Below are 16,172 nucleotides of genomic sequence, written 5' to 3' on the forward strand. Positions count from 1 at the left end.
AGGATGTTGCTCGGAGTAAGAGAAAATAGCAGAGAGGGTTAAGAACAGACTTAAACTGCTCAGATTGTGTGGTGAAGCCTTGTATTATAAAAGAGACTCAATTATTTGTGTGATAGCTGGGTTAAGAAAGAAGTTAAAAATAAATAAATAAGTAAATAAATAATAAAATAAATAAAAAGAAATAAGCTAAAAGAATCAAACACAGTTTTACAAAATAATTTCAACAGGCCTGTGCTGCTTCTGCTCCATCAGGCCAACCCTCATGGCCATGTGCTCACAGTCCATACTGCCCCAGGGTGACTTCCTCTCCTGCTTCTGCATCTTCTGCTTCCTCTCTCCTCTTCCTCCTCGACCCCTCATGCATGGTCCCTCTGAGACCCTAAGTCAAGGATCCTAAGCTCGACCTGCTTCCCTTCTGCCCAGCTATAGGCTGCCAGCTACTTTATTTATCCAGCCACCGAACATTGATGACCAAAGTTTACACACCATCACTTTGTGGAAGTGAGAATGTGCTCTTCTAAACTGCAGTCAAACCTTGGGGGAGGCAGTAGCTTAGCATTTGAAGACATAGCACCAGACCAACCACCAACAGCTCAGATCCCACCTTCATAGGAAGATTACAGATCTCCGTAAGCCTCATGATATCCAGGCTCATGGGCGGCAATCACAGGAACTGGCTGAGTTTTGATACAAGTGAGCATCAATATTTAAATCTCTCCAGTGTTTTGTGGGTTGGGGTTCAATGTCATCTTTACTTTATATCATCCTTTCAGGCTTTTCCTGCCATATTATGAAAACTACCTCCAAATTGTGAGACGAAATAAAACTTCTCCTTCCTTAAGGGTCTTGTCAGATATTGTATGAGAGCAACAAGAACCTTTACAAATAGAAAAGGTTATGATACCTAGGTTCAGTGTTGCTGGCTCACATCTCAACAATTAGAGAGCAGAAGCAGAGATTTTAGGAGTACAAGATTTTCAGCTATAGACTTTGAGGTTCACCTGGAATTTAATGAAGTCAGTCTGTCTCAAATATTAAAAAAGTGTTTAAAAAAATGGTTATAGTTATTGATAATTGGGGTACATCTGTTGCATTATTTAATATTATATGGTGAATTTCCCAGCCCAAATCTACATAAAATGTGACTTGGCTCCCATTTCTACGTAAATATCAGCAGTACTGCAAAGTGAAAACGTCTGCTGCATATATGCTGCATAAACGATTCACTCAGAAAGCGCTCATTCGGGTGATGGAGGTGCTGATGGAGGTGGCTGTGATTTAGAGAAGCTATACCCTTGCAAAGGGAAAGCAAAAATAGCCACATACCCAATACCTGACTATTTCATCACTACAGGCCCGTGGGAGTACACTAATCATTTCTAGACCTTGGAAATAAAATCCGTATTTCATTTTAAAAGACATGCACTTCTGTTATAATGATCATAAAACACACATTGCAGTTAGTTTAACCAGGGACACTTTCAGACTGACTCCTAGGACTCCAGGGAATCATACCTGACAATGTTAAGACTCCGGTATTTGTCCTACGGTGTTAGACGATTTTATGTGGCTTGTGTTCCTATGTCAACACAGAAACTTCTAACACTGTCCTCTCCAAATCAATTCGTATTTACCCCTGGGTTTGTATTATTCGTTCTCCTATATCTAATGCTATATAAATACTGACATTTGTATCACCAAATAGTTATTTACAGATCATGTTTAATCATTGCAGGAAAGGAAAAAAGAGATGAATTTCTTATGGTGATTAAAAAAATAATAATAATAATTGTGTGATTTTCCATCTCAGCTGAGATATAGCTTCTTTGAGTCAGTGTCCATCACATGAGTACAGACTTTTCCATCTAAAAGCTTGTATTTTGGTCTCTGGCGTGACGAGTACAGAACTAAATATTCTTAAGAAGAGATGGGTCCCAATGGTGCCAATCTACCTTTATTCATTCATCAAGAATCATCCCTACGTCCTGAGTTACAGGAACTGAGAGAAGTTCAAGGCAGATAGATTTGGCCTTTAAAATACTGTCACATAGGAAGGATTTCAGGATGAAAGAAGAAAGAAGAAACTGAAGAATGTTAAAACCTAATGCAGAAGTAAATTCTACAATGGATGATGATGGTGGTGGTGGTAGGTGTGGGTGTGGCCTGATACAGTTCACAAAAATTAAATATTTTACATAGATTAATGGATTAATTGTGGAGAAGGGACTTGTGGACAAAAATGAAAGATTCTTAGATGGATTCTGGGAATTCTGTGCATGCAAATGCTAGAGAGCTGGGCTTTTAACTTTGTTCTATGATTTAGAATCATTTGTGTCCACTGACCCAGGTACTACACTGTATGGATTCCAGTGTTCACACTAGGACTTTTTTTTTCCAGCTGTGGCACACAGTTTATATTATTATTATTATTATTATTATTATTATTATTATTATTATTATTATTATTATTTACTACAGGACAGAATTCTTTTTTGGGGCGGGGGGGGGGCATTCGAGACAGGGTTTCTCTGTGTAGCCTTGACTGTCCTGAACTCGCTTTGTAGACCAGACTGGCCTTGAACTCACAGTGATCCACCTGCCTCTGCCTCCGGAGTGCTGGGATTAATGGTGTACGCCACCACCGCCCGGCCAGGACAGAATTCTTTATTGTAGCTGTGTCATTATAATCAAAGCCTTTATCATTCGAGGCAAGGAATAGCTTTACCCTTAAAATGCTCCATAAGCATTTTTGTACTTTTGTCATTTGAGACTAGGTCTTTATTATGCCCAGGTTAGCCTTGGATTTGGGGTTCTTCTGTCTTAAATTCTTGAGCAGCTGCGACGACAGAGAAAGCCACATAGGCTGGTTTCAAAAATCATCTTGAAGATATGGTAGTCATTTCCATATAATTTTTGGCTGAGCTATTTTAAAGTAAAATTGAATCGATGTGAATTTTACACACATGGAATAAATTCCATAATAAGTAGACTTTTAAGTTTTAAACCGCAATATATTGGCCAGAAATAACCAGCAAACCTAATAAACGTTATTGTCAAAGGCTCGACTCACATTCAAACATATCCGAGATTTTAAAAGCAGCTTGACTCCCTAAAGCCGCCCCTCCTCCGTGCAAGAGACGCTTGTTCCCACCCACCCGTCACCCGCACAGCGGAAGAGACACAGGAAACACGCAATCGCCAGCTTGTGTTCCTGGCGCCTCTTCGCACAGACTTATGGGAAGCGTAGTTTCCCTCTGTGTCGCTTCACAAGGAGCCATTGTGGAGAAGGCACTTCCGCATTGCGTCTGCACTAGTGCGTTTTTCTGGCAAAGTTGGGCGATTCTCTGGTCCTGCTCCGCGCTCGGGTTGCGGCGCCGACATGGAGGTTAGTCCGGGGTGCGGCGCACCTTTGCAGGTCGGAGGGACGGTGCAGGGTAGGCGGGTCCGGGCGGAGGGAGCGGAGGAGGGCTGGACCGGAGGCCGGAAGCACGGACTTGGTGGAGCCCGGCTGACCTAGCCTGGGCCACGGCGTCGGGAAGCCTGTTGGGGCCTGGGAGAGGGGCGTGGGGATGCTGCCAGACATGAGCGTGCGGTAAGCACTGGGCGGATGCTTGGGTCCACCCTGAGCTTCTGTTATAGGGGCTGGCTTGATAGGGGAAGGAATTGAGAAGTGTGGAAAATCCAGGATTGCTCGGGCAGATGGGTCTGCTCACAACTGGAGATAGTGGTTAGCTCACACATTGCAGATTTGACTGCATCAGCTGATCCACGCTTACCAGGCTGTTGTCAATTCTCACAGGACACCTTGGCCAAGTGGAGGTTTGGCCTCTCTTTGTACTTTATAGTCGGCCTAGAACTTTGAATTGATAGTTCATAAACTTACTAGTGTCCAAGGACCGCGAGTTTTTGCGAGGGATGTTAGTCCCATTTTCTTTGGAATAGGCTGTTAGATTTATGAACAGCTATTTTGAATAGGAATTCTTCATGATCAACCCTGTGACCTGAAATCCCATGGAGTGCTAGAATAATCCCCCAAAAGGAAGCGATTCGAGTTTTTGCAAAACAAGAAATTACTGAGTGAAAATTTCTAGAAAATAAGACCTCATCCACTTCCACCAGGGATTGAGATGTCATTATTTAGTGCGAGAGGAGTTGATGTGAGTGAGGAAGTGTGTCTAGGGACAAAGAAAGGTGCTTGCATTTCTCTGGGAAGGAGAAATACCCCTGCACACAGGACAGGCTATTTTATCTTACTCTCTAGTCACATGCTTTTCTCCTGTCGTCCATTGCGTCGTTCAGTGTCTGACCTCTCTAAAACTTACTCTGTCACAGACTGGGGTATGTGGGTCCCACAATTCCCCCTAAACAGTTATTCTGAAAGGGTGTACCCACTTATTTATACTGTGTCGAAAGAATAAAAGATGAATTTGAAGAACCGTGGTTCACTCAGGGGCCCTGTAATTTGTACACTGTAGGCCCCTCACTTACTACTGTACTATTTCCTATTTTGTCACACCAGTCAAACCAAGTGTTTATGTGCTAGAGACTGGCTTATGGAGTTAAAGTCTACTCATAAGAAACATGGTATTTTTAGCACAGTGGTGGTGATCTACGACTTTAATCCCAGAACTGAGGAGGCAGAGGCAGGTGGATCTCTGGTCTACAGAGTAAATTCCAGAACCACCAGAGCTATACAGAAAAACCCTGTCTCAAACAACAACAACAACAAAAAGAAACATGGAATTTTTTTTAAAGAACAAATTTTATTAAACTTCCCTAATAAAAGTATAAAATGAACGTGAAGCTCCATAGCTCCCATTCCACGCAACCACGTAGAAGTTCCTTGAGGTTGTACAGACTTTGGGTCTTTGGGTCTGGTTAATATCAGTAGGTGCTTCCTCCCCTGCCCCCAAGTTTTATATAAACATGGTCTTTAAACTATTTTTGCTTACATACCAGAATTTTGTGTGGCTTTTGGAACTATAATTAAAATACAGGTACTTCCTAGTTCATGTCAGTAATCTATAGGAAAGCCTTGTGCATCAAAGCTGTTTTTTTTACGATGTAGAGGTCATGCAGCCTGCCTGTTTATAACTTACAGATCCTTCATGTATGCACAATATAAAGTAAGCATATTCTGTGATGTAACCTTGCCACCTGCATTTGGGAGGTGGAAGCAGGGAATTGGGAGTTCAAGGTTACCCTCTACTTAGAAAACCTAAGGCCAGCCTAGGCTAAATGAGCCACATCAAAAAATATCTTAAAACAATACTTTTTGTATGTACTAAATACTTTTTATGGTTCCTGTCATCTGGCTTAGCACCAGCAATCAGACAGAGATCCATCCAGTTAACGTTTTGCTGATTTTCAAAATTTCTACATGTGGTTGAATTCCTTTGATCCTATTTTTCTTACTAGCATACTTTTGCTAAAGACATTAGAGCTTAGACACTTCTTTTTGTTTGCTGTGTGGGGAACAGTTCTCTGCTTTGCCTATCTTTAGAGAACATTCAATGCCTTTGGATATTAATCTTCATTAGTTTCTGTCATGACCTTATGTTGCTTTCTTCTGTTTTGTTGTTGTTGTTGTTGTTGTTGTTGTTGTTGTTTTTCTTGATTTCTTCCAATCTGCTTCTTCCCATCTAATGTGAGACTTCCACTCTTTCCTCATTTTCCACTCTGCAGGTGTGGGTGATGCCGCCCACCACAGTTAAATTCCTCTCTCTTTGTATGCAGCTTGGACGGCTTACCCAGTACTTGCACAACAGACTCAGCTGTGTGTGTGGAACATTTCTTTACAGTTAGCCGAAACAGAACTCACTCTGCATGGAGATAGTGACAAGCACACCTTCCACTGTCCTTCACATTCAGCCAGTAAATAGCTACAGTGGGGTTTCTTCCTCTTTCAGGGAGGAGTCCAGTCTCCCATGGCTGCAGTCCTGCCCCTTTCCTTACAGGCTCTTCATCTCTTTGTATTCTAATGTGTGTATAAGTGAAGACATGGGTGAAGGAGTTACTCGTTCTAGAAACTCATATAGTGACTTTGTTGTGTTAGACATGTTCTTGGGAAATGCCAAAGGGAAAGTTTGCAGGATGAAAATGATGTTCATTTTCTGGTGATCTGTGTAACGTATGTTGGAGAAGAGGGAGAAAAGATACAGAAGTTATTTGTATAGATTGGAATTGGAGATGGAAACACATCCAGGGGATGAAAATGAGAAGCACAGATTTTCATCATTTTCTCCTTTTGGTTTATAAATAGTTATTCTTGCGCCCGTCCACATACACCGTATGTCCATATGTCCATTTGTGTTTTCAAATACAGTGACATATTTTGAGCTGAGAAGTATGTGTCACTTTGTCTGGCAGACTCTTTCCAAGAGATGCAATTACTACCTTCTTTGAGGTAGCTTTGTAAAGATAAATCAGACAGATGGAAGTGTGACCTCCACTGTTTACAGAATAGATTGGAAAACTAATATGCTGTTTAAATATGCATTCAATGTTTCAAATAAAGGCATTACTTATGGTCTCCCATACCATTTGCACTCTGAGTCATAGTATTGCAAAATGTGTTGACTAAAAACCAAAAATTCATGACAGACACATGTGGGTCAAGAACTGGGCCAGGAACATGTGGGTTGGCTACTTTATCATACTTCTGGTATGTTTTTAAGACAGCATGTTCTTTAATCCATAGATATTGTGTCCAAATGCCGCCATTTGTGGCTAAAGCTAACTAGAAATCCAGCCCTCTCTTTGCACCTGGCATTGACTTCCTCATAAGCTCTGCTAGTCAGGATTGTTCGGTTTCTATGAAGGAGTGTCTCTGAGGGACACGGGCACAGCACGCAAGAGTTCTTAGTTCTGCTCTCTCCGTTCTATTGGTCTGGGCTGTCCAGGCCCAGCCTACATTCAAGAGAAGGGAAGCTAAACTTTACCTCCTGCCTGTGGCCATCTCATAGGTGAAGAACAGTCCTGGGTGTACTTCTCCTCTCTCACTTGTGGAGATGCTTTCAACAGAGTCTAACTTCCTTTCTTAAGAAACCACTAGGGCTGGGCGTGGTGTCGCATGCCCATAATGCCAGCACTCCTGGAGGCGTGGCGTCGCACACCCGTAACGCCAGCACTCCTGGAGGCATGGTGTCGCACACCCGTAATGCCAGCACTCCTGGAGGCATGGCGTCACACACCCGTAACGCCAGCACTCCTGGAGGCATGGTGTCGCACACCCGTAATGCCAGCACTCCTGGAGGCGTGGCGTCGCACACCCGTAACGCCAGCACTCCTGGAGGCAGAGGCAGGCAGGTCTTGGTGAGTTCAAGGCCAGCCTGGTCTACAAAGTGAGTCCAGGGTGGCCAAGGCTACACAGAGAAACCCTGACTCAAAAACAACAAAGAAGAAGAAGAAGAGGAGGAGGAGGAGGAGAAGAAGAAAAATAAATTGTTGGGTCAGGTGGCACATGCCTTTAATTCCAGTGCTTGGGAGGAAGAAGCGGATGGTTCTCTGAGGTTAATGCCAGCCTCTTCTACTTATTGAGTCCCAGGACATCCAGAGCTACAAAGTGAGGGGTTGGGGAGAGAATGTTTAACCATCTTTCCTGCTGCCATTTGTGACTTGAGGATCTGACTGCTGACATCCTCCACACTGCTATCCCTCTGCTGTTTTGCTAGAAGACTAGTTCCAATGTACAGGTTTCTCTCACTGTAGCTCTCCTACAGACTCTGGGACAAGCTTTTTGTTCTGTGGCCTTGTCTGCTCTCCAGGTCTGTAAGAAAGCAGCTTTCCTTGTGTATCCATGCCTGTTCCTTTCCATCCGTCATTTGTGACATTTCAGCCCTCTGCTTCCCTGGCTACTATTTCTGTGAGATAACCTAGAAAGGGTTTTACGTAGCCTAGTAAGGGTTTGACAGAAGTGCCTCCTGAGTAAGGAGCCATTGTTTTCCTGCTTCTGTCAGAATTATTGCTTACACACACTTAGCTTTCTTGAAAGTTTTAATTGGTTTTCATCACTTATTTCACATAATGTAAGTTTAAAAACCACATTTCTTAAAAACATTTTGTCTTTTTTTTTAAATAAGGGAGGTCTTCACATATCACAGGCTAGCTTAAACTCCCTATGCAGGTGAAGCTGGCCCTGAACATCTGGTATTCCTGCCTAAGCTTACAAATAAGTAACACTATTCTGGTTACCTCCTTTTCTTTTATTCTGTGTGTATTGTTTCATAAATCCTTTACAGTCTCCTCATTTTTTCCCTGTTTTTTTTTTTTTTTCCTTTATGTCTTTTTCTTTCCTTATTTTGTCTGCTTGTATATGTGGGACACATACCAGGCTGTGCCTATGCAGGAGTAGAATTTAAAAATCATTTTATCATGATACCAGGGATCCACTTTAGGTCATTACACTGGGCCCCAAGTGTGTTTGCCTGCTGAGTCACCCTACAGGCCTTCAGTATTCTTGATGTCTTTTTTATGCTTTTGAGCCCTCTGACAGGCTTCCTGTTTGCTGAGGCTTCTGTCAGACTCTTTCTAGTGTTCCCTCCTTTATTGTTTGCCATTCAATATGGCATCTTGCGCTCTGTCATTGTGCTTCTTGTGTTTTACTGCAGGGTTGAGTTCTGATGTTCTTGTTTATGTATGCACTTACTACCTTACCTTTATGTGTAGTTGCCTGAATTCTTCTTTAGATCCTTACCACAGGGAAGGTACTCAGGGCATCTTTGGAATGTTTTGGGTTTTCGTTGTCTGGTCCATGTATCCTATTTCTATTCTTTATTATGTGTATTGGTGTTTGGTCTTTGGGAATAACAGCGGCCACCAATCTTGAGCTAGAGGTTATAGAACCTTTACATGTGCTACGAAAAGTTGGATGCCTTTCTTCTTGTAACATCATGAGAAAGGAGCCAGGAAAGCGGAGGCTGTCCTCCTGCCCCTGCCCTGCCCTGCCGGTGCACTTAGGAGGAATGTGCGGCAAGCACAGCCATATGGCTTTTCCTGAACAACGAGGTGTAGTTTGGTTTTATACACAGAATCCATACAGTAAAAGGGAATTATTAACAGGAAGTTGACAAGTTAATAAAAATTGTAAAGTGAAGCTCAAAAGAAATGATAACTAGAAATACACAAGAACCAATAACTATCTCATTCTTGCTCTTAAACACATCCCCACGGGGCCATTACAAAGAGCAAAAGTGCCATCCTTATATGATGTATGTTCTGCACAGTTGCCCATGTTCCTGTTGTCAGAGCCCCACACACTTCCGGATGCTTCTTTAAGGTTACTTCTGACTTTTACTAGTGCTGCAGCAAGTGTAAATATTATTTTCCTAGGTTTGTTTTTCTGACCCTTTAAGTTTCCTTTACTCTTTTCAGTTACAAAACTGATCTCAGTATTTTTTTTTTTTTTTAGTATGAGTGCTTGAATTTTATCGTAAATTCCTTTTTCTATAATTTTGAGGTCACCCAAATGTGACCAAAATCTAAGTTCTATAATTTACTTGATTTTTGACAATGACATTGTGGTGCACATGTTTTTAATGTAAAGCTGCTCAGTCACACAAAACATGAAATCCTGTAATTTGGGTCAGTATGGAAGAGACTGGAAATTATTATTCCAGATCCATAAAGACAGCTATCATATGACGTCAAACATAGGTAGAGTCTAAAGAAATTTAACTCACAGAAGTTGGAGAAATAATGATTTTTCCCATCAGCCACCAACATCAGTTAAGGGCAGCGCTGGAAAATATTGGTCAGTGCCCATATATAATTAGATAGGAGGAAGAAATTTATTGGTAAATGTTGCGCCCAATGGTGACTATAATTAGCCATTTTGTAGTATATATTACAGAAGACTAGAACACGCGTTTTGGTTGGTTGGTTAGTTGGCTCTGTCTTTTGAGACAGGGTCTCTGTGTAGTCCTGGCTGTCCTAGAACTCTCTATGTAGACCAGTCTGGCCTAGAACTCACAGAGATCACCTACCTCTGCCTCCCAAGTCCTGGGATTAAAGATGTGCATCACTACACCTGGCCTAAGGACATTGGACATTTTAAGCTTAAAAACTTTGCGTTTAAGGAGATGATCATTCTAAAACTAATATACAGTGCAGCACTTACCTGTAACAATATTACAAAATATCCCTTTTAACATATAAATCTCTGGTTTTCTGTTATTTAGTTATCGAAAGGAAAAATAATGTGCTGCTATCATTGACCATTTGAGAACTTTATGGCCGGGCGTGGTGGCACATGCTTTTAATCCCAGCACTTAGGAGGCAGAGGCAGGCAGATCTCTATGAGTTCAAGGCCAGCCTGGTCTACAAGGAGAGTTCCAGGACAGCCAGGACTATTATACAGAGAAACTCTGCCTCAAAAAACCAGAGAGAGAGAGAGAGACAGACAGACAGACAGACAGACACACACACAGAGAGAGAGAGAAAGGGGTGGAGTGGGGGAAGAGAACTTTATGCAATGAAAAGAAAAGCAATCCTACACTAAAATGTAAGAAAATTAAGAATGATTATTACAATCTGTTACTCACTCATTTATCTGTTTCAGGAAATGCTGTCCTTCAGGGATGTGGCCATTGATTTCTCTGCAGAAGAGTGGGACTATCTGGAGCCTGCTCAGTGGAATTTGTATAGAGAAGTGATGCTGGAGAATTACAGCCACCTTCAGTTTCTAGGTGAGGATCACTTCCATAGTAAATTCTTTTTTGTTCTGTTTTGTTTTTCAAGACAGGGTCTCTCTGTCCTGGACTCGCTTTGTAGACCAGGCTGGCCTTGAACTCACAGCGATCTGCCTGCCTCTGTCTCCCGAGTGGTAGGATTAAAGGCATGCACCAGCACGTCCAGCAAATTATTTTCTGTGTATATGTGTGAAGTTTTTGTTGTTGTTGCTGTTTGTTTTGCATTTCGAGCCAGGGTCTCTCTATGTAGCCCTGGTAGTCCTGAAACTCTTTGTAGAACAGACTGGCTTGAACTCAGAGCTTCTTCTGCCTTTGCCCGGCAAGTACTGATATTAAGTGTCATCAGGCCTGGCTCATAGTGAATTCTTAATTCAAGGTCAACATTAAATTTATTTTATAGAGCACATGCCTTTAATCCCAGCACTTGGGAGGCAGAGGCAGAGGCAGGTGGGTTGCTGTGAGTTCGAGGACACCCTGGTCTACGAAGCAAATCTAGGACAGCCAAGGCTACACAGAAAAGCCCTGTCTTGGGAGAAAAAAAAAGAAAAAAGAAAAATAAAAAATTCTAGAGATTGTTGATGTCACTAAAGCAATTTATTTTCTTTCTTGTTTTTATTTTATTTTATTTAATTAATTTCTTCAGATTACATCTAAATTGTTTCCCCCTCACTTGTATTCATCCTTCCTGTTTTTTTAGCCTTTTTCTTAGAAGTACCCTTTCCTCTAGTGGTAATGTTCACAGGCATGAGGGAACCCTTGGGTTTTAATATTTCCTCTTGGAGGTGAAGGAAATGAAGCTGAGTGTGTCTAGGTCCCCACCCGCCCCCCTTCTCCCAGCCCAAGAGCACAGTTCTCGAAAACACATGAATTTCCCAACTGAACAACACACAAACAATCTTACTCATCTTTCCCACAAACAGGTCTTGTTTTCTCTAAGCCATACCTGGTCACGTTTCTGGAGCAAAGACAAGAGCCTGCAGATGTGCCGAGACCAGCAGTAGCCACCACCATGCAGCCAGGTGTGTAGGAATGAGGGGGTCAGAGGACAGAGTGGGAGGTCAGAAAGCCAGGCTTTTGCGTGTGCACTGAGATGTCATGTTGTCATGGAAACCAATGTTTAGACATCTTCATTTATTTGTGCATTCATGTCTATCAAAAACCATCTATCACACCGGGCGTGGTGGCGCACGCCTTTAATCCCAGCACTCGGGAGGCAGAGGCAGGCGGATCGCTGTGAGTTCGAGGCCAGCCTGGTCTACAAAGTGAGTCCAGGACGGCCAAGGCTACAGAGAGAAACCCTGTCTCGAAAAACCAAAAAAAAAAAAAACAAAAAAAACAAAAACCATGTATCAAACACTGCTGTAGGTCTCTGAGCCTTGGGTTTGCTCTGCTCATGGTCACAGTGACTAACCAAGTTGCCAAGTTGTTAAAAGTCCACATTGCAGCAGATTTGTGACTGTTTCCTGTACTTGGGAAAATGTGTCCGTGTGTTTAAAGACTTACGTGTCAGGCCGTCATACTATCATATAATCACAAATAAAATCTGCACGTCGCTTACTTGCATGGTGATTAAATTTTTTATAAGTGCTGTGAATGATTAGAATGTATTCTCATTAAGCTTTTTTTTCTCACACACAGTGTTACTGACTTAAAAATACACGCCCTTTGTGGATATATTTCATATATTAAAACCTTAGTTGTCTAGAAGACTATTTCTAATAGCTTATTGGTTTTTCAGAACTTACTAGGTTCAAGATTCTTTTTATTGTTTTACAACTTTATTTTTTTTTTTTTTTATTATTGAAGTCTAGGTTGTCTAAAGTAATTTTTTACATGTAAGCTGTATGTGTTTAGAAATAGAGTATATAGCACTAACACTTACGACAGTGTAAGATTAAATCAGTGAGGTTTGGTTCTGTGAGCATCAGAACTGTTTCCACCTCATGAGTGTAAGCATGAGTCTCCTGTGTTCGTGCCATGCACATCATCTCTTCACTGGTTAGTGTAAGGTTCTGTTACTTCATAAGCAAATATGCTAAGAAATTAGGCTAATTTTATCTTTTAGCCTTTGAGATGTGCCTCCAGCAGAGGTTCTATCACTGTAGGTGAACTTGAGTGTTTTTTTCTTTTCATAATATGATTCAGATACTTATTTTCTAATAAAAATACAAGTTTCCTGACTTAACTCTTTGAAATATAATACTCAATAGAAGTATAATACTTAGAAAAATTCTACTTGTGATCCAGAATATATTCTGTATCTTTCCAATCAGAACCATAGTTAGGACACAAAGTGTGGATTTCCACATTCTCCCAACCTCAGAAACCACCATTAACACTTTCCACACTGAGCTATTTATATTTTTCATATATGTCTAGTCATATGATTTCTATATTTTAGTGGGCTCATTTCTGTTAACATAGTGTCCTTAGGAATCCCCATTATTACTAATGGTACAACTTTCTTTGTTATTTATCTGTTAATAATAATTTTTTATTTCTGTGTTCTATTTGGTCTTCCTCTTATTTCAGTGAAAATTTATAGATTGTTTCCACTTACTGCATTTTATGAATTATACTACAGTGAATGTAGGTGTGGAAATATGTAATTTCTTATTTGCCTATAAAAATGTGAGTAAAAATATCCATGTTAAAAATAAGCATTATTAACATAAAGAATGATACATATCTGAACTTTTACTCAGCAGATATAAAACCATATACATGTAAAGACTGTGGCAAAGCCTGTGATTGGAACTCACTGCTTCCTGAACACCAGACAATGTACCCAGGAGAGAAAGCTTGCAAGTGTGAAGAGTGTGGTAAGGCTTCTGGCTCAGTACCTCCTGAACATCAGATAATTGGTATAGTAGAAAAGCCCTACAAGTGTGAAGAGTGTGGCAAAGTCATTTGTACTTGCTCAGAAAATTCTAGCTGCCAGAGAATTTGTACTGGAGAGAACCCCTACAAGTGTGAAGAATGTGGGAAAGCCTTTTCTACTCATTCGTATCTTACTGAGCACGAGGAAGAACACGCCGGACAGAAATTCTATAACTGTGAAGAATGTGGGAAACTGTTTTATTGTCCTTCTCACCTTACGGAACATCAAAAAATCCATTCTCAAGAGAATGCCTTTAAGATTGAGATATGTAGTGAGGTCTTTTGTGCGCCCATAGAACTTTCTAAGGACCAGAGATTTTGTACTGACGAGAAGCCCTACAAGTATGACAACTGTGTCAGGGCCTTTAGTGCTTGCTCTGTACTTTCTGAGCACCCAAACATTCCTCCAGGAGAGGAAGCTTGCAAGTGTGAGGAATGTGGCGATGCCTTTTGTACACTCCATTCAGTATCGAAACACCTGAAAATTCATTGTGAAGTGAAATCCTACAAGTGTGAAGAATGTGGGAAAGCCTTTGCTACTCACCTCTCCCTGATTCAGCATAAGATAGGTCATACCCGAGAGAAACCTTACCAGTGTGAAGAGTGCGGCAAAATGTTTTACTGTACTTCAAACCTCAAGCAACATCAAATAACCCATTCTCAAGTGAAGCCCTACAAGTGTGAGGTATGTGGCAAGGTCTTCAGAACTTGCTGGCAACTTTCTAAACACCTGAGAATCCATTCTGGAGAGAAACCATACAAGTGTGAGGAATGTGGCAAAGCCTTTTACACTCTCTCATACCTTACTCAGCACAAACTAGGTCATACTGGGGAGAAACCTTACAAGTGCGATGAATGTGGCAAAACCTTTTACTATCCATCAGTCCTTAAGGAGCACCAAGCTATTCATTCTGGAGAAAAACCCTACAGGTGTGAAGAGTGTGGCAAGGACTTCTGTACTCGCTCAGGACGGTCCAGACACCAGAGGATTCACACCGGAGAGAAACCCTACACGTGTGAGCAGTGTGGAAAGGCCTTTTCTACACATTCATACCTTTCTCATCACAAGATAGTTCACACTGGACATAAACCCTACAAGTGTGAAGAATGTGGCAAAAAGTTTTACTATCCTTCTCGCCTTAAGGAACATCAAAGAGTTCATTCGCAAGAGAATCCTTACAAGTGTGAAATCTGTGGCAAAGCCTTTTACACTCACTCATACTTTACTCAGCACAAACTAGGTCATACTGGGGAGAAACCTTACAAGTGTGACGAATGTGGCAAAACCTTTTACTATCCTTCAATCCTTAGGGAACACCAAGCAATTCATTCTGGAAAGAAACCCTACAGGTGTGAAGAGTGTGGCAAAGACTTCTGTACTCGCTCAGGACGGTCTAGACACCAAAGAATTCATACTGGAGAGAAGCCCCACAAGTGTGAAGAATGTGGAAAAGTCTTTTCTACGCATTCATACCTTTCTCAGCACAAGGTGGTCCACTCTGGAGAGAAACCCTACAAGTGTGAGGAGTGCGGCAAAAAGTTTTACTATCCTTCCCGCCTTAAGGAGCATCAAAGAGTTCATTCGCAAGAGAATCCCTACAAGTGTGAAGTGTGTGGCAGTGTCTTTTGTACCCCCAAAGGACTTTCTAAACACCAGAGATTTCATACTGGAGAGAAACCCTACAAGTGTGAAGAATGTGGCAAAATGTTTTACTATCCTTCTCGCCTTAAGGAACATCAAAGAATTCATTCTCAAGAGAATCCTTACAAGTGTGAAATATGTGGCAAAGCCTTTTATACTCACTCATACCTTACTCAGCACAAACTAGGTCATACTGGGGAGAAACCTTACAAGTGTGATGAATGTGGCAAAACCTTTTACTATCCGTCAGTCCTTAGGGAGCACCAAGCAATTCATTCTGGAGAAAAACCCTACAAGTGTGAAGAGTGTGGCAAGGACTTCTGTACTCGCTCAGGACGGTCCAGACACCAGAGGATTCACACCGGAGAGAAACCCTACACGTGTGAGCAGTGTGGAAAGGCCTTTTCTACACATTCATACCTTTCTCAGCACAAGGTGGTCCACTCTGGAGAGAAACCCTACAAGTGTGAGGAGTGCGGCAAAATGTTTTACTATCCTTCCCGCCTTAAGGAGCATCAAAGAGTTCATTCGCAAGAGAATCTCTACAAGTGTGAAGTGTGTGGCAGTGTCTTTAGTGCTCACTTAGAACTTGCTGCCCACCTGAGTAGTCACTCAGAATAAAACCCTGCAAGTGGGAAGGATATGGAAAGGCTTTTTAACTCATCCATTCTTACCTCAGAATAAATTCCTGAACAGAAATATTACCCATGTGAATGAAGAAACGGAAAAATGTTTTCTGTCCTCCAATCCTTAAGTGTCTGGAGAGAAGTCACACAAGTCTGAGGACAGTTACCAGGTCTTCTGTACTCGCTTATGGCTTTCTAAATATCAGAAGAATCAAATGGATGAGAAAGTCCACGAACATGAGACAGCTACTAAACTTTTGTTTCTTTTTCGAGACAGGGTTTTTCTGTGTAGCCTTGGCTGTCCTGGACTCAATTTGTAGCATGGCTGGCATTGAA

The 16,172-nt window shown here is 41.6% G+C and overlaps 1 protein-coding gene across 4 annotated transcripts in view; it reads left to right on the top strand.

Annotated features, from left to right (window-relative positions):
- The first annotated feature begins 3,222 nt into the window (after window positions 1-3,222).
- The window catches only part of LOC127193802 (zinc finger protein 728-like), a 45,135-nt gene continuing 32,185 nt past the window's right edge, over window positions 3,223-16,172 (top strand). For 2 of the 4 annotated variants that reach the window (XM_051151037.1, XM_051151039.1), the window contains exon 1: window positions 3,223-3,385. In XM_051151037.1, the coding sequence (XP_051006994.1) occupies window positions 3,380-3,385 (6 nt within the window). In that variant the 5' untranslated portion in view covers window positions 3,223-3,379. Of the gene's footprint in view, window positions 3,386-10,558; window positions 10,686-11,608; window positions 11,708-13,396; window positions 14,390-14,809; window positions 15,998-16,172 lie in introns of those variants that run through there. The other 2 variants (XM_051151035.1, XM_051151036.1) reach the window with 2 other exon arrangements.

This window comes from Acomys russatus, chromosome 9 (genome assembly GCF_903995435.1).
Source record: "Acomys russatus chromosome 9, mAcoRus1.1, whole genome shotgun sequence".
Lineage (NCBI taxonomy): Eukaryota > Metazoa > Chordata > Mammalia > Rodentia > Muridae > Acomys > Acomys russatus.